The 18,448-nt window shown below is 37.7% G+C and overlaps 1 protein-coding gene across 2 annotated transcripts; it reads right to left on the reverse strand.

Annotated features, from left to right (window-relative positions):
* Positions 1 to 1,681: 1,681 nt before the first annotated feature.
* On the reverse strand, positions 1,682 to 5,116 carry LOC104216005 (homeobox-leucine zipper protein HAT3). Of its 2 annotated transcripts, XR_708365.2 has the most exons (5): positions 4,540 to 5,116; positions 3,754 to 4,064; positions 3,401 to 3,480; positions 2,264 to 2,720; positions 1,682 to 1,775 (listed from the first exon to the last, which is right to left on the reverse strand). XR_708365.2 is itself a non-coding variant. In XM_009765962.2 (4 exons), the coding sequence occupies exons 1-4, from the start codon at positions 4,685 to 4,687 to the stop codon at positions 2,378 to 2,380; spliced, it is 882 nt and encodes a 293-aa protein (XP_009764264.1). In that variant the 5' UTR covers positions 4,688 to 5,116; the 3' UTR covers positions 1,977 to 2,377. The 2 variants fall into 2 exon arrangements, 1 of the variants encoding a protein (XP_009764264.1); XM_009765962.2 differs by lacking the exon at positions 1,682 to 1,775 and having other exon boundaries at positions 1,977 to 2,720.
* Between the last annotated feature and the right edge of the window lie 13,332 nt (positions 5,117 to 18,448).

Here is an 18,448-nt window from a genome sequence, read left to right on the forward strand (position 1 = left end):
AAGTTTTACTGTAGAACTTTGTTGTTGTTTGAGATCATCTCAAGCCCCCATCCCCCAACCCAAACCAAAAGATGGCAACGTATTACATTCTAGGGCATGCGGTGCATTTTGTGACTCTTGCACCACAAGTACCTCGGGGTCGCTTGCATCTAAAGGTGTGGCCTAGTTACCTAGGAGTGAAAATAATGAGAGATGGAATTTTTTTTTCATATTTGCTCAACCATTAATAGATAGAGTTATTTAGTACTCATGCTAGTGAGGTGTGCACAATCTGATCCGAATATCATCATTATCAAAAGTAAAAAAGTAAAATAAACAGACACCGAGAGTTAATTTAATCGACTTTGTGACCTTATGGGGAATCCTAGCTAGTCAAATACTTTTAGAGGCACCAGGTTTATGGATAACTAGTTAATTTATTCGCGCGATAGAACATAATCTTTTTGTATATTTAATTGATATAGAAAAGCTATTAAAATTTTATAAAATAAAAAATCAGATATAGTTATATAATGTAAGACATAAATGTGGAAAAAAAAAATTAAATGATACATACATGAGAAAAAATACATATAAAAATAAAACATAAAACTTATCAAAGAAAGACTATCACATATTCTTTTGTAGATTTATATTGAACATAAATAAACATGTCTTAACAAAAAATCAGCTTCATAGTATCTTTCAAATCCAATCATTAATCAAATCTTTTGTTCATTATTAGAAAAGTCACATTGTTGGAGGGCTACGATATGATCCCTTAGTATGTTAAAGTTAAAAATAAAAATACATAAAGGAGAGAGACATACTGCCTAACAACCTCCACAAAAGTAGAATAGCGAGCAAGGTGCTTCAACTTATAAGCTCCAGTTAGCCATGTAATCTAAAGAAAATGGAATACAGTAGCTTTCCTCTTAATGTCTTTTACCTGTGTGATTAAATTCCGATGAGGAGAAACCACCAGCACAAGCCTCATGTTAGATTCCTCAATCACTTGTTTCTCCCGCTTCTCCAAGCCTACAACAAAAAGCAAGGCACAATATTTGCTTCAACTCTATATATACTGCATATTTAAATAAAGAATACAAATAAAATTGTTAGGTTTATGAATAGAACCAAGCCATACATAAGCAAATAGGAAAATAGAAAAAAAGATCAAACAATAAGATAAATAAACTGATAATTAAAGAAATAAATCAAAATAAAAAGAAAATAAGCCGCTAGAAATTGATGGAAAATAATACTGGATAGGGAAAATGATGAAAAATAAAACTAAAACTACAATAAAAATCATAACTTACAGTCCAGTCTTGCTGGAGGCACTAAGTTTTAACCCTTGCGAAGAAAGAAAAAAAAGAGTACAACATCGAGGATCCATCGAAATTTTCACAATCTTTATCGCGAACTCTGTATTCTCCAAAAGGGCAAATACCCATATCCTTCGACTATTTCCTTTACAACGTTAGACCAAACATACGCAAAATCATTTGGTCTCTACATACCAGAAGTATGCATATGCGTGTGTGTAAATAAATGATTTCCTCGGGTGGCATTGATGTTTGAAATAAACTCTCAGGAAAAATCAAAGATGTTATCTTCTAGCCGAGATTAGCAGAACAAATTGCAGAGAATAGGATAATGATAAAGAAAGTTAGTGCAAGATTGAAGTTTAGTTTTTTACATTTTTTGCCGAGAAAATTTCCATCGAAAAGGTTGTGGATGAGCCAGTAGTGTCACCAATGGCGGTATTCATATTGTCGAGTTCGGCGGCAAGCCTGTACAATAACCGGTGGTTTGAGAATGTTAGCTTTCCATGAGGACTGTTCACGCAGTCTTTTCTTCCTCAGCGTGGAAGAAATAAGATGAATATAAAAAGACGTGACGTTTGGAGGTAGAGTGAGAAATAGGCGTTTCTTTTGAAACAACACATAGATAAAGGAATGACAAAAGGCAAAAATCTGAGAAAATTGCAAAATAAACTCCCTAACGTCCCTGCTTTATATATTTATATAGATAGATACTATAGCATGTCCACAACAGGGATGTATAAAAGTGGTTAGTGAGCACAATTATTTCGTCCCATTTAAGTAAAAATGAACAAATTCAACAATTGTTGCTCTTGACCCAAAATTGCATCCCGCTTTTGAAACATTAATCATTCATCTACTAAAGAGAACCCCAACAAAAATAAAAGAACTTAAGATTCTCTTGTAATCATCTCATTCATCTCCTACTCTATAAACACTTTCTGATTTCTCCCTACCTTTATCTGGACCACTTTTCACTACTCTTTTCTCTCTCTCTTTGGCTCCAAGTAGAGTTTAGACTCTTCCCCATTGTGTCAAATGACCTTTTTCACCCTCACAACAAGAGTAAACTACAGTTGTGTTCGTTGATCGTCGAGTGTTTTAGGGGAGAAAATTGCAGCCCATGGTTTGTTGAGGGGCACTGGCGGTTGGTGAAGGGCGCCTACAGGGTGGTTCGAGCGAGAGACACCTGCACTGGTGACAGAGGAGGAAGAAGACGATACGGCCACACGCTCGCACTGAGGGCACATGGTAAGGGTGGTGGGAGGAGTCATGTTCATGTACATTTGTGGAGAAAGCTTCAATGCTCTAAGCTCAGTTACTTCTTTCTGCAATCGTCTGTTTTCCTCAGTCAGATTCTCACAACAACGCCTCAAGTACTCACAATCAACCTCTGTTTGCTTCAACTTGGTCCTGCATTATTCAAGCCATTACTTAGACCTTCTAAATTAAGTATTACTTACTCATCATTGAAAATTGTGTTCCAAGAATTGACGCCAATGTAATCCGACAAGTGGAGTCCGATGAACCAAATTCAAAAGCAAATGAACCGCTATTTCAACAACAATAACCCCAGTATAATCCGACAAGTGGAAGTCTTGGGAGAATAAAGTGTATGCAGCCTTACCCCTACCTTACCAAAGTAAAAAGGTTATTTCCGATAGATGCTTGAAACTCTTGGCTCAAGCAAAGCACAATCACAGTCATGAACCGTAATTTCAACTTGGAACATATATACATATGTAAAACAAAACCAAATTTTATCAACCACTATTAAATTCTTACCTCATAATTTCAAAGTACAATAAGTCCAGTACAAAAAATAACCCCTTAAAATTAACGTAAAATAGGACAAATCTTTTGTTGTAGTTAGAGTAGAATAAGTTGTTAGATCATTTTAAATTCTAAGTATAAGAAGTATAATCCATGCACACGTGTGTAACCCGACAGGGCTTTACTTAGATTATCATAATCAAATTTTATAATGGAAAACTACACGTGTGTCTCTAAGAAATATCGAAGATTCATGCTACAAACGTGAAATATTATTTCAATGCCAAAAATACCCTTGAATCAGTAAGCAAATAACATACCTTGCCCTCCTGTTCTGAAACCACACCTCCACTTGTCTTGGCCTGAGATTCAGCTGTTTCGACAAAGCCAATTTTTGCTTCTGAAGAAAGAAAAATAATTAATCACACCTTTGCATTTAAAAAATCAGATTTTTGGAAAGGAAAAAAAAAGATGCTTACGTTTTTTTCCCAAAAAAAAAAAAAAATTATATACTTTATCGGAAAGTTTGTGGGGGAGAAGTAAATTGACACATTTTCACCCAAAGCCATTACAACTTAAACAAACTTTTTTTTTTCCAATAAATTATTCATATTTATTTTATTACAGAAATTACCCTTTACCCACAAAAAAATTTACCAAAACTGCCACTCACTGGATTAAGAGTGTTATGCTCCTTGAATGTCTCTTCAAGAACGGCTGCTTGCTCCTTGGACAGCCGGAGTTTCTTCCTCGCCGCCGCGTCGCCGCCGTCATCCTCCAGGGAGCTGGTGGGCCTCTCCCCTTCGTTATCTTCTCTGTCATGACTCCTCTTCCCGCTCACACTCGAAACTGTGCTGTTATTAGGTGATGAAACCATAATCACAGCTTCATCTTCTAATTCTTCATCACACGCCTCTATCATCCTCACTGGTCGATTCATATCTATTTCCCCTCTTATAAATTCTCTTGCTTCTTCATTTCTCTCTGCACAAAAAATAAATAAATTAAACATCTACATAAATCAAACATGCTAAAAAAAACCCCATTTGGTTGGCCCGATGAAGCCTATATTTATTGAGTTCAACTGAATATAATATTTTGATGCGTATGAATATGTGTGACAATTATCTAAAATTTCAACAATTGTAGTATAATGTATAGTGCTTAAAACTTTAAAAATTTGAACCAATCAAGTTTAAGAGAGTATTCGTGTCTGACTCGGAGCATGCATTCAAGATCAAATGAAAGAAAAAAAGACAGCCACCCAGTGCACGAAGCTTCAGGCGTTCATTCACGCAAGGTTCGAAATAGGTCGCATCCCAAAAGTATAACATAATTAATCTACCTTGATGCAAACATAAGTAGCTGATTTCACGACTCAAATAACTTTTGTCGTTGCGTCCAAGACTCAAGAAAAGAAAGAAAAAAGCAAAAGGTTGTAAACTTGTGCAACTTTTACCTGCAGATATTTGATGATTATGCATGAAGGGCAAGAGGAATGGAGGAGTTGATGGTGAAATGAAGTCATTATTCTTGAGATTATTTTGAGGGCAACTCATTCCTAAGCTGAGGCTCAAACCTAAACCATCTTCTTTCTCACCACCCATCTTTTTACTCTTCCTTTCTTTTCCTCTAAAGAACCTATAAAGTTCCCTTTTTCTTTCCCTTCAGAATCCAAAAGAAAGGTAAATGGGGGGTTTTTCTTTCTCTGGGATTTTGAATGTGTTGGGTAGGAGGTGGGGGACAGAACGAAGAAAAATGGGGTGGTTCTCTTTTGTAGCAGAGGAGTTACAGCTTTTTTCCTTTGGCTAGTGCAATAGGTCAGAAGATTCAGAACCTATGAACAATATATATACAAACAAGAAAAATATTTATAGTTGTCCTTTTATTTTTTGTAAACAAAAAAAAAACTGATTTAGAGAGAGAAAGAAAGAGATGTGTGAATAGACAGAGAAGAAGGAAAATAGATGTTCAATGATGACTTATGTCAGTGGCTATTGGCTCAATGATGATGATAGAGATTGGCTTTGATTTTAGCTTGGCTTTTCCATTGTTGTTTCTTTGGATGTTTTTCTGTCTATTTATATTTGGCAAATTTTGCATGGGGCTTTTTTAGACCATGGTTTGGTGAAATTTAACCACGGTGAATGACTTGTGAGTGTAAAAGTAACTGAAGGTAGAGTTACTGACTGAAGGGAGTAATAATGTTTGCTTTTTCTTTCCTGAATTGTAACTTCTCATTGAAAAGCGGCTTTTTTACTCTTTTTCCCACCGTTGACTGTTGACCAACGTGCGTGCTCTCTCGTGAAAGATTTTTTCTGAACATCTTTTTTACTCACGCGCTGAATTTTGTGCTAAAATCGAAGGCAATGCCAACTGCTGGACATTTAATATTTATTTTTCCGTCACATATTTTTGTTTTTTGGTTACTTTTTGCTTACAGAGTGTTAACTACATTTATAATTTTGATGAACTACACTTTTGCTACGTTCGAGTTCTCGATTTGTAACGATTTGAACTCATTGTAATCACACATAATATTAAATTAAACGGATTTATATTTATATTACTTTTACAAAAATTTTAAAGTATATGCAATCTTTATCGTATCAAAACTACATAAGGATATGTTTAAATTGTAAGTCAAATTGACCTAGTTTGACTATCCGAAACAAAACTGTTACAATGTTACGAAACAGTGCAAGTAATTAATAGTTATATGTACTTATTGATTTGATTAAGAATTGTCATAAGTTTTCATAATTATATGCTTGAATAATAGGTTACAGAGTGTTTTGGTTTGAATAATATGGGGGAGGAAGAAACGCAAGTTTCCCTTGTTTTAAATGATAGTATGTTACAGAAATAATGTTTGTAATGACTAATTACTGCAGTCTTGATAATTGAGTTTGCATTTAAATGGTAAGTTACAACTTCAACTAACAGTTTCTGGAGTACCACTTTAGCTGTGTGTCAAATAGAAGGATATACGTAAAAATTCTATTATAGCAATATAAAACTTAATCTTAGTATGATAATTTTTGGATTATTTTGTACCACACAAATCATCAACAGACTGTTATGGGAATGCAATTACCACTATATACAGCGAAAATAAGTACACCTAGATAGTCAAACTGGAAAAAAGAGAAAAAAGTTCCCTACCAATGAATTTTTAATATATATTATACACCACTAAAACCTAATATTTTATCTATATACATAATGTAATTTTTCGATAAAGGGTGGTTAATTGACCACTCTTAATCTAACGTACCTTCGCCCCTGCGCCTAATTCCTAAATAATTATTAGCTCCGAACCAATTAGTTTAATCGTTGAATTATTATCTTTTTTCCACATAACATAGGTATACTTACCTCATGCATGAATTGGCAACTAGTGAACCACATTGAGATAAGGCTACACTAGTGTAGGAATCCTGAGGGACATAAATTTGAGACCTCTCGCTAACGAGGCATCAAATAATTGTCATTAATGTTGAATCTCCCTAGCTAGAAGTTGACATTGTTTGATTAATTCCCTTGGCTAACTTGTTCCAAATTAAATTCAAAACATTAACGTTTCACCTTTAAAGTTATTATATCTTTTCACCTATAGTCATGCATTTATGTGCTAACTTAAGTGAAGACAACAACAAAAAAAAGTTTGTCAACGAATATATAGGTCAAGGAATACGAATGAATTTCACCCGAAACTCCACAAAAGAATTTTAAAGAAACAACTTGTACAATATTCTTTCCTGTATATAAGCTTTTCACGTACTCTAGTAGGTTGTAGAAAAATAACCATGAAATAGTTTTGGAATACCTTATCTGCCTGGATAGGGTGATCGAATAAGCGATATGTGAAAAAAGATTCATTTTACGTATGTTACTTTTTAAGATGTTACAATCTGTGCCTCTTGATTGTAGTGTGCATGGAATTGTTCTATTAATTGATCTCATTCTTCTGAGGGCAAAAGACTCTATCTGAATCTCGAATCTAACTGCAATTTCAATATTTAATTTGTATAATTGAAACAATGATCTGACAAATTATGATTAATAAAAGTGTTATAAGTATTATTAAGTTACATAATCTAGCAGGTCCTATGCATAATGATACTTAGAGGAACCGATATAGTACTTACAAAGTTAAGTATTCTCAATTTTTTTTTGAATGAAATAATATAATTTATAAATTGAGAATTTGTTTACAATCTATTATGGAATTGAAAAAAAAATACAACTGTGTTCTAATAAATATTGTACGAAACTAATTTTACACATGATCATTGCACAACCAGTAAACTTGTAATCTAAGTCATTACCTAGCTATTCCAATATCACATACAATTATGTAGAAAATAAGGTGGACTTAATCTTGACCCACCACACTTTTTTTCTGCGCTCATTGACTTCCAAAATAAGAAAAGGATGATAAAAATAATGAAAAAGTAAAACAAAGAAACGCAAAAAAGCAAAAAACGAAAGGATAGAAAGTTTCAACCTTTGGGCTAAAAAGTTAGGGCCAAGCAAATTGGAAGAATCCAAAGCCAAGCATGAGCTCCATGAAAGGGAGAGAAAAAGAACAAAAACAAAAAAGTTTAAAAGATTTTGAAAAGAGGGAAAAAGACAAGAAAGATGGAGGATCACGTGGTAGTTCACGTGACGAAGCATGGGGTGCTTGCTCACGTGGCAGTAACATGGGACCCACTTATAGCACTCGTGCGTGTCACACTGCATCCGACACGCGCATATGTACAATCATTGGATACTCTCTCTATGCATCATTGGCCTCGAGTTTTCTCTTGAGATTTTAGTAGCCACTCTCTACATTACAAAGCTCATACACGCGCTTGTTATTGTTTTGTCTCTCCACTTTGCAAATGCCGGGAAAAGGTACATCAACTAGTAGATTTTTTTTTATTTATATTTTTATAAAATTAGGAGTGCGATCGGGATATGTTTTGGAGATTCATAGTAGACTTAGGCTTGAATTGGTGAAAATGGAATTATGGCATTTTTCGGTTGATAGGTGAGATTTTGATATAGGAGTCGGAATAGAATTCTGGGAGTTATAGTATGTCTGTTGTTTCATTTGGGATGTGTGTGCAAAATTTCAGGTCATTCGGACGTGGTTTGATAGACTTTTTGATTAAAAGTAGAATTCGGAAGATTTTGGAACCTTAGGCTTGAATTCGATGTGATTTGGTTGATTCGATGTTGTTTGAGGTATTTTAAAGATTGGTATAAGCTTGGATAGTGGTATATTACTTGTTGGTGCTTTTGGTTAAGGTTCCGGGGGCCTCGGGGTGATTTCGGATGGTTGGCGAAAAGTTTGGAATTTGGATGTTGTAGCTGAAGCTAAGTCTGCTGTCATAACCGCATTTGCGGTTGGGAGGCCGTAAGTGCGACCCCCGCAGATGCGGAAGCAAGTCATAGAAGCGGAATGGTCTATGGGGAGCTAGAATCGTAGAAGCGGCTAGGTGAACGCACTTGTGCTATCGCAGCTGCGGATATCTTATCGCAGATGTAACTTTGGGCATTTAAGTGAAACTGCAGGTGCGGTGGTCAAGATCGCAGAAGTGGGAGTGCATTTCAAACATAAAAAAAATAATAAAAAAATTCTAATCTTTTAAAATATCTAAATAATTTTAATTCTTTTTTTTTTCTTTTACATAATGTAGGAGTCCTAATTGGGGAGATTCTATGAGGTTCTTAAATCTAGTTAATTTCAACCAATAAATTAGTTTCAGCGAGCAATGAAAAAAAAATTCATTGGGGTCAAGCAATAAGCAAGTAAAGAAAAACTCATACGTGTTAGGGAACTACATTTTATTGATTGGTGCAGTTATAGTTTAAGGTAGCGCTAAGAACATAGAGAAATCGGTGATTTATGACTAAGGATCTATATGTATGTGCGTGAATGATGGTGAAGATATGTTGTTCGTCGGAGGAAGAAGGCGAATTTTATTTTTGAAAGAAAAAGAGAAAAATATATTTTAAGCTTTTTACAGCTCATATATAAGAGCAAACACACGCTATTTGAGTATGTCAAGTGAGGCGAACAACATGTCTTACCTAGATGCCCTTTAAACTTAGCACGAATTGCCACTTGGATGTCTCAACTTTTTTTAATGACTAGTCTGAGCACAAGAATTGGTTAATCGAATTACATGCTCAAAGGAGCGCAAACACTCAATTTAACACTAACATAATCTTCAAAGAAGAAACCTCTATCCTAGGAGTATCTCCTAAAAAATTCTTTGCATATTTTACTTTAAGAAAAATCAGTTTCTTCTCCTCGATTTTGTAATTTTGAAATATACCGCTATTTAGCTGGTTTCAATTTTTTCTTTTTTAAAAAAAATCAGAATAACAAAATATTGAATTATACATATGTAAGATTATTGGAATTTGGTTTCCTTTCTTTCCTTTACGCTATTTTGAAATTTAATAAATCTAACTTAGTTGGGTTTAATTTTTAAAAGAAAGATAAGAATAACCAAAATACTGAATTATTAGTTGTGATGATAATTTAATGTTTGATTTTAACTTGGACTCTACAAAGACTTGGTATCAAAAACAAATATACGTGTACGACTCTAGTGGTGAAGAAATTCGGGATGGAACAGAATTTTGTTACATATGTATTGGTTAAAATCTGACCGTTGTGGTCGACTCAATTGGGACCACGCCCAAATAATGGGACAAGGAAAGACGACATCATTTACTCCAAATCACGCGTTCACCGAGCGATGAAAATGGACGCGGTGTGAGGGGGCTATGGCCCAAATACATGGCAATGACTCTATGACTATATATAGGAATGAGACCTTCCTAGAAAGGGGGGCTTTTTTCTCTCCTTCTCCTCTGTAATCTCCTTAGAAAAAAGGAAGAGAAACAATCTTCCAATATATATCTACAACAGTCATCTTCACCGATTGGTGAAAGAAGAAATGAAAGGCTTCGATAATTTACCGCTTCTACTTCATTTTTTATATCATGTTCTGGATTGTTTATAGATATGGAATTTACTATCTTTGACTAAGATTTGCCTTTTCAACTTTCTTAATTGATTTAATCAAAAAAGTGTCAATATCTTTTAGTCAAACAATTTGGCGCCGTCTGTGGGGATTTCTTAGTGAAAACTTCCTAATCTTCTCCAGATCAAAAACTGGAAACATGGTCGCCCACAAAAGAGAACGGTAAGGATACGCCTGCAATTGTTTCAAAGAAAATAGAGGAGACGGAAAATGAGAATTAAACACCCCGTGACCAAATGAGGGGAGAGAGAGCTGAATTCGGTTACCGAATTCAGAAAACATCACCCCCATCGACCACTAAATCGTCAAGCAAAAACGAGCAACGCTGCAGATCCACCTTCATTCTCCAACTCATTGAACCAGAATAAGGAGAAGGTCATCCTTGCCCACCTTCTGCCGATTGCTCGAACAATAACGTGGGCGCCACATGGGCGAGCGAGCAAGGAGACAACTTAATTGAAGAAGGGGAAATTACTACAAAATAACCAAAACAACATCCACCAAACAAACCCAACTCCTAGGAAATGATACCCCTTGAGTGGTACTCTCTCGCCCTCGCTAAGAAAGCGTCCCAAAAGAGCCCTCCCGGGGACCTAAAAGCTGGGCCGACGGGGGGAGGGGGGATTCCCTAAGTCAAAGTGTAATTCATCGCCTCACCCAACAATGACATTTCCAGACCGGAAAGCAAAAAGATTAGACAAGGAAACTCCAATGTATGCACAAAACGAACACGAGCAAAACAACTATGTTTCGTACCCTCCGACATTACCCTCTCCGATGCAGACAAAATCAAGCAAACTGGGACTCACCCAAGAAATGTAGAGGCCGAGCAAAACTGGGACTCCCCCAGAGGAGACCCGGTTCTCCAGAACATTGGGGCTGACGACAGGTTAATATTTCAATGAAAGTCCGAAATAACACCCTTAAAGCCAAGGGCCTTCGCCAAAGTAAAGAGTTCGACCGCGATCGAATAATGACGGGTTAATATTTCGATGAAAGTCTGAAATAACACCCTTAAGGCCAAGGGCCTTCGCCAAATAAAAGAGTTCGACCGCGATAGAACCACGACGGGTTAATATTTCGATGAAAGTTCAAAATAATGCCCTTAAGGCTAAGGGCCTTCGCCAAAGAAAAGAGTTCGACCACGATTGAACCACGACGGGTTAATATTTCGATGAAAGTTCGAAATAACATCCTTAAGGCCAAGGGCATTCGCCAAAGAAAAGAGTTCGACCTTTATCGAACAAACAACGGGTTAATATTTCTACAAAAGTTCGAAATAACACCCTTAAGGTCAATGGCCTTCGCTAAAAGAGATGAGTTCGACCGCAATCGAACCACTACAGGTTAATATTTCGACGAAAGTTAGAAATAAATACCTTAAGGCCAAGAGCTTTCGCCAAAGAAAAGAATTCGACTGTAATCGAACCACAACGGGTTAATATTTCGACGAAAGTTCGAAATAACACCCTTAAGGCCAAGGGCCTTCGCCAAAGAAAAACGTTCGACCGCGATCGAAACACGACGGGTTAATATTTCGACGAAAGTTCGAAATAATACCCTTAAGGCCAAGGGTCTTCGCCAAATAAAAGAGTTCGACCTCGATCGAATAATGACGGGTTAATATTTTGACAAAAGTTCGAAATAAGACCCTTAAGGTCAAGGGCCTTCGCTAAAATATATGAGTTCGATCGCGATCGAACCATGACGGGTTAATATTTCGATAAAAGTTCGAAATAACACCCTTAAGGCCAAGGGCCTTTGCCAAAGAAAAGAGTTTGACCGCGATCGAACCACGACGGGTTAATATTTTGACGAAAGTCCGAAATAACACCCTTAAGGCAAAGGGCCTTCGCCAAAGAAAAGAGTTCGACCGCGATCGAACCACGACGGGTTAATATTTCGATGAAAGTTCGAAATAACACCCTTAAGGCGAAGGTCCTTCACCAAAGAAAAGAGTTCGACCTCGATCGAACAACGACGGGTTAATATTTCGACAAAAGTTTGAAATAACACCCTTAAGGTCAAGGGACTCCGCCAAAGAAAATTTTTTGACCTCGATCAACAAACAACGGGTTAATATTTCGACAAAAGTTCGAAATAACACCCTTAACCTCAAGGGCCTTTGCTAAAAGAGATGAGTTTGACCTCGATCGAACAACGATGGGTTAATTTTGACGAAAGTCCGAAATAACACCCTTAAGGCTAATGGCCTCCGCCAAAGAAAAAAATTTGACCTTGATCGAACAAACAACGGGTTAATATTTCGACGAAAGTTTGAAATAAAACCCTTAAGGCCAAGGGCCTTCGCCAAAAAGAAAAGTTTGACCTCGATCGAATGACGACAGGGCAATACTTTATCAGAAAAAAGAAAGGGAAAGTAAGACTGAGACTCACGACAGGATAATACTTGATATAATCCCGAAAGTAATATCCTTACGACTAAGGTCGTTATTAGAAAAATAGTTCGATACCGTTCAGACTATGATAAGACAGCACCTCGACACAAGTTCGAAAACACCATCTCGATAGCTAAAGCCGTCATCAAGGTCTCATTCTACCCGCGTGACACTAAATTCACAAAGAGTAAGGAACTCATCATGCGGGTATCTACTTTGCACCAAAGTATGAAGAGCAAGAAAAAAAATACAAATGGCATATAACAATGAAAAATTCCTCTTTATAAAAAGTCACTGCACAAACAGTCGCAGATTACATACGACTCGAGCTAACAATCTAAAAAGGGGGGGGGGAGAAACAATGACAACCAACAACGAATAAAAAAAAGACAGAAAACAGACAAAGACAACATTCTTTCACTCGATGTCATCACTGCCACCATCATCACCACCATATCTAGGAAGTCTTCCCTCATCATCCGCACCCTCATCGGCCTTCGGCGTCGTAGAATCATATCCACAGTTGACATGAACCTCTCGTGCCTTTGCCCGGGCTCCTTCGTATGTGACCTCGGTAATGTTGCCCGCCTCCCACAAATTCTGATATATATCTCACTGGGCTTTAGCATGAACCCAAAGCTCGTGCAAATGACGGGGAACAACGGCGGAGGTAGATTTAATTTGAGCCAACAGTTGCTCCTTTTTGGCCTCAAAGGCAGAGACCCAGTCTCCTTAGGACGATGCCTCACGGTCGATTTTGCCAATAGGCTCCTCAAGCCTTGCTTCCATTAGCGTGGTTGTCGCCCTCTCCGACTCTTGCTCGGACCGGAGGATGCGGATAGTATTCTCTAAAGCCGCCGCCCTCGCCAAAGCCGACGACCAGGCGCTCTCAATGTTCTCCAACCCAGCGACTTTTCTCTCCAACTCGGCTAATTTTCCCATCCACTTCGTGCTCATTGCCTCGACCCTGATAAGATTCTGATCCATCATTGCATCGACCTCAGCTTCCCCTGAAGATATTCGCATTCTGCAGCAACCCCTTTGCCCAACTCAAGCTCTTCGTCCTTTGCACAAAATTTCTCCTCGAGTACACTCTTACTGGAATAGCTTGCATCAACTCCTGATCCCTCTTATCCAATTCCTCACCGAGAGATTGATCGCCAGGGTTCGCCTTCAGCCGCTTGTGCATCTCACGACACTTATTGCGATAGCGCCGGTACTTCTACAACATCTTCAAGAAAATCTTGGCCCGAATGTCAGCCCTACGAGCACTCTCTATTTCCACCATGTACGTCTGAAAAATAAAAAGATGGGTTAAAACCATATCACCAAGAAGAACGAGAGAAATACGAGAGAAAAACTGCATCAAATCAATATCGGGAACATCCCGAAGAGCCGCATTCTCAGCAGCAGAACACAATATGTCAAAGTGCGGCACCAGGTCCTCTATATCCCCCAGGAGATTGATATCCGACGAGATCTCAAGAATACGGGACGGACCTTCCGCATGAACCACCGAACAGGTAAGCCCTCTTCAAACATCCTAACATCGTCAAGATCAATATCGGACTAAGATTCATAGCCGTCAACCATGATACCCTTCCCCCATTCTGCGGCCGATGAGGAAGCGCGACCCGACACCAAAGATGAAGGCCCGTCCAAAGTGGCAAATATGGTCGCAGGAGTTTGACCCCTCGTCGCAGCAGGTTGCAGGTCAATCATAGCGGCCGGAATCTTCGCCGGTAGGGCAGGCGTAACGGCTGGATCTATCTCCACAGGCGGAATGATATCAACCCCCGCCCCAGACCCCGTCAAGGGAGAGTCTTCATCCAGATGTATCACAGCCGGAGGTATTGTCCTAGGCTCTACTCGCCGCCTCTTGGACGACCCTTCTCCTTTCTCAACACGGGGAGATTCACCCGAATAACGAGCGGGATGGGTCGGAGCCTCAATTTGAGGGGTGGCCTCCGTAGGTACGACCGCAACCTTAGACTCGACTGAAGCAGCCCTCGACGAAGGTCGAGCAATAGATATTGTAGCAGGGCGAGCAGATGATGTAGGTTGACGAAAAACCAATGGAGGAGCCCTCGCCCTCCACACTCTCCCTGACATCGACGAATAATACATAAAAAACCAAGTAAAAAAAGATAAAAGGGAGAAGTAGCGAAAGGAAACATCTCACCTGTAAGGGGCTTACATCACTTTTCATAGAAGGTCGACTAGGTGCGGACCCCTACCTTATAAGGAAGGATGGCACTTACCCACTCGGGGATGCCTTCAACATATGGAGGGGATATTTTCGCAGTTGCACAAATATAACAGGGTTTTAGCACAATTGAAAGCAGTCGGACATCTCTTCGACTAAAAGTACAGAAACTTACGCGCAAAGTTCCACTTCTCAGGGAACCCCGTAGGATCCGCCACAAGGTGTTCAGTCCGCATATAGAAATAATTCTCGTAGAATCGACGGTTAGCCCTATCATCTATCTTCACCACCAGACTCTTCGACCCTCGATGGCGCATGTTAATTATTGTGCCGCGAATGAGCTGAGGGGCAAAGATATTGAGCATATGCCCCAAAGTGATCTCACGACCGGCGAGCTTCGCAAACTTGAGCAATATAAGGAACAGCTTATACAGGTACGACGACAGTAGAGCAGTGCATACCTCATAAAAACGACAGAAATCCACCACCAGGAGAGGGAGAGGGAGTGTGTATCCAATAAGAAAGGGGTAAGCGTAGAACAGGCAGTACCCTGGGCGGTCAAAATGGACTATGTCGTCCCCTATTGCCGGCAGTATTTCGATGTAGCGAGGAATTCCCCACCTAGCCTTCAACTCTGCGATCTCCTCTTCTCTTATAACAGAGTGAACAGGTTCCGGCTTCTCCCCGACGGGACAGCAAAAGTCGGTCCATGCTTTCCCGGGGCGGGGCAAGATCTCAGCTACCGATGGGACCTCCTCATATTCAACCACTTCTGCTCCTCCGATGGCCAGAACATCACTTTCCGGTGCCGGAATTGCGATAGGGAGGTTAGCGCGGGAAGAATCACCAGCCATTATGCCAATTTGGCGAAGCAAAAAAAACAAAGAAAAGGGAGGATGAAAAGTTCTCGGTTAACTGGGGACAAATAGAAATTCAAAATATTAGGAAGAAAGTATATTCCCGAAGTTCTTTCAAGTAAAGGACAGTGAAGTGTATCAATCGAATGATGTGATCCTTCTATTTATAGGAGACATAAATCCCCCAAGCACGAAACCCAAGAGTCGCCAATCGAATATGATAGGGCACGAAACGTTTCAATTTTCTGGGAACGTGCATCATAACGGCGGTAACCACGAACATTGTTTCAATACAAACGACGTTTCAATTCCGAAACAGCCGCAACAGTTCAAAAATATCGAAAGGGTGCCAATATGTTGCATGATTCCGAAAATTATACACAAGGGGTACACAGTCAGATTTCTCCTAGATAAGCGAAAATCATCATCCGACTGCCAGGCCAGACAAGGGACAACCCCGACAGACGGAGGGACAAACTATATTGGTCAAAATTTGACCGTTGTGGTCGACCCAATTGGGACGCCCAAACAAATGGGACAAGGAAAGACTACATCATTTACTCCAAACCACGCATTCACCGAGCGACGAAAATGGACGCGGTGTGAGGGGGATATGGCCCAAATACATGGCAAGTACTCCATGACTATATATAGGAATGAGACCTTCCTAGAAATGGAGACTTTTCTCTCCTTCTTCTCTGTAATCTCCTTAGAAAAAAGGAAGAGAAACAATCTTCCAATATATATCTACAACAATCATCTTCACTGATTGGTGAAAGAAGAAATGAAAGGCTTCGATAATTTACCGCTTCTATTTCATTTTATATATCATGTTCTGGTTTGTTTATAAATTTGGAATTTACTATGTTTGACTAAGATTTGCCTCTTCAACCTTCTTAATTGATTTAATCAAAAAGTTATCAATATCTTTTGGTCAAACAACATACACGTGTAATTGCTCATTTTTCGTATAAGTATTAATTGTGATGATACATTAATGATTGTTCTGGTCGAAGTAAAATATAATTGTTATGGGATGGAATAATTTTTTTTTACTTACACTAGTTTTAGTATATGTGTGTTGCACGTGTGTATAACATCTATGTTATAAATAAAGTTTTATTTAAGATGAATGTCTATATTTTAGAGAGATTGTAGGGATTTTACTTGGTGGATAAGTCACTCTTTCCCTATAAATAGAGGGGTACTATTCCATTGTAATTCATCCCAAAGCAATAAGAATTCTCTCTCACTACTTTTTTCTGCAATATTCTTTTTCTTTTTTTATTGTTTTATAACACATTTTCAGCACGAGACTCTAATCAATTGAGTAAAAGCTTTAGGATTGAGCATAATGATTGTCAATTATTCCATGAACTTCCTTCATGATTAAATTCTGAATTTACGGTAAGTATTTTACTTTATTTTTCTCTTTTAAATTCTTGAAATTCTATAATCTGATTTTAAATACAAGCAAAGATAATAAACTTTGATTATAATTCTAATAGAGTTTGCAAGAAATTATAACCATCGAAGTGGTAAAATTTCTATGTCTTGCCATGATCAAATTTATGTATGATTGTGAGCACAAGAATTGAAAACTCGTCCCATTGAATTTGCTCCATTCTTGTTCGCTTAAGAGAATGTGATAGCAGGATGTAATACGTCTGAAAGAAAACAAAATTATTGTCATGAAGGTATCAATGGATGTGGACGTGGCAATAGACGAAATTATAATCGTCATCATTATGGTAATGAGAATAATAAGGATTCTCAAAATAATCCTTCACTCTGTGAAAGTAATATTTGTCATCGATTTGACATTAGATTTTGTAAAACACGTATAGATGATTATGGTACATTCATGATGTGAATGTGACAACATGTGATTTACGAATACATATACATTCTTGAAAGAATATGAGCGTGCTAGTGGTAGTGAATATACCACAGTCACCTCCAGAAGGAGGTTTGAGAGAAAATAATAAAATAATATCATTATTATGGTATAAATAGTCATTGGTCACGTACTTATTGTATAACAAAATATTTTGGCAATGTGATTATTAAAAGACAAGGGTAATGCAAGAAACAGATCTTGCATATAATTTTGACCATAACCATAATGGTATAACTTTCTCTTTAAAAGAGATATTCACCATATGGATGTTGATGAATATGTAGTAGTACCAGATTAATTGAGAGCCCTGGAAGAGCCAATTATTACTATCTTGAAGAAATATAATTGATTATCATGTCAATTTATTGTGTCGTAGTAAGTCTCAAAGAAACTTATTCAGTTTCCAAAGTATACTCGAAAGCGGTTGATTATATTGAGACTATAAATAAAGGAAAGATTTAATATCTTCTATTACTACAACTTGTAGCGAAATAATATGTATGTGAAAAGCTACCCGCTTTATTCTCCAGTTTGTACTACACAAATAAAAGAATGTCACAATAAAGCGGATGTTTATTGATATAAAAACCCATATTATAATAAACTTGGAGTTTATTGATAATTGAACACGTCATGATATAAATCTGAAATTTATCAATATTGATAATTTATTCAGTTGGCATAATTAGTTTAGCCATGTTAATTTAAGTATGATGTGCAAAAATTAAAAAGAATTTATATGTGTAAATATTAAAGAACTACAAAGTTCTTTACGAATTCTCTTACGTTGTTTGTTCTCATTAATTAATAGACCAACTAAAATTGGAATTGAATCCCATTAATGTTTGAAATATCAAAGGTGAATATGTGCTCATTCGCCTGCCATGCATACCACATAAGATGTATCTATGAGATGGTTACATGTGCGATTATTATTAACCCGCAACCTGGTGTTTG

This window comes from Nicotiana sylvestris, chromosome 1 (assembly GCF_000393655.2).
Source record: "Nicotiana sylvestris chromosome 1, ASM39365v2, whole genome shotgun sequence".
Classification (NCBI taxonomy): domain Eukaryota; kingdom Viridiplantae; phylum Streptophyta; class Magnoliopsida; order Solanales; family Solanaceae; genus Nicotiana; species Nicotiana sylvestris.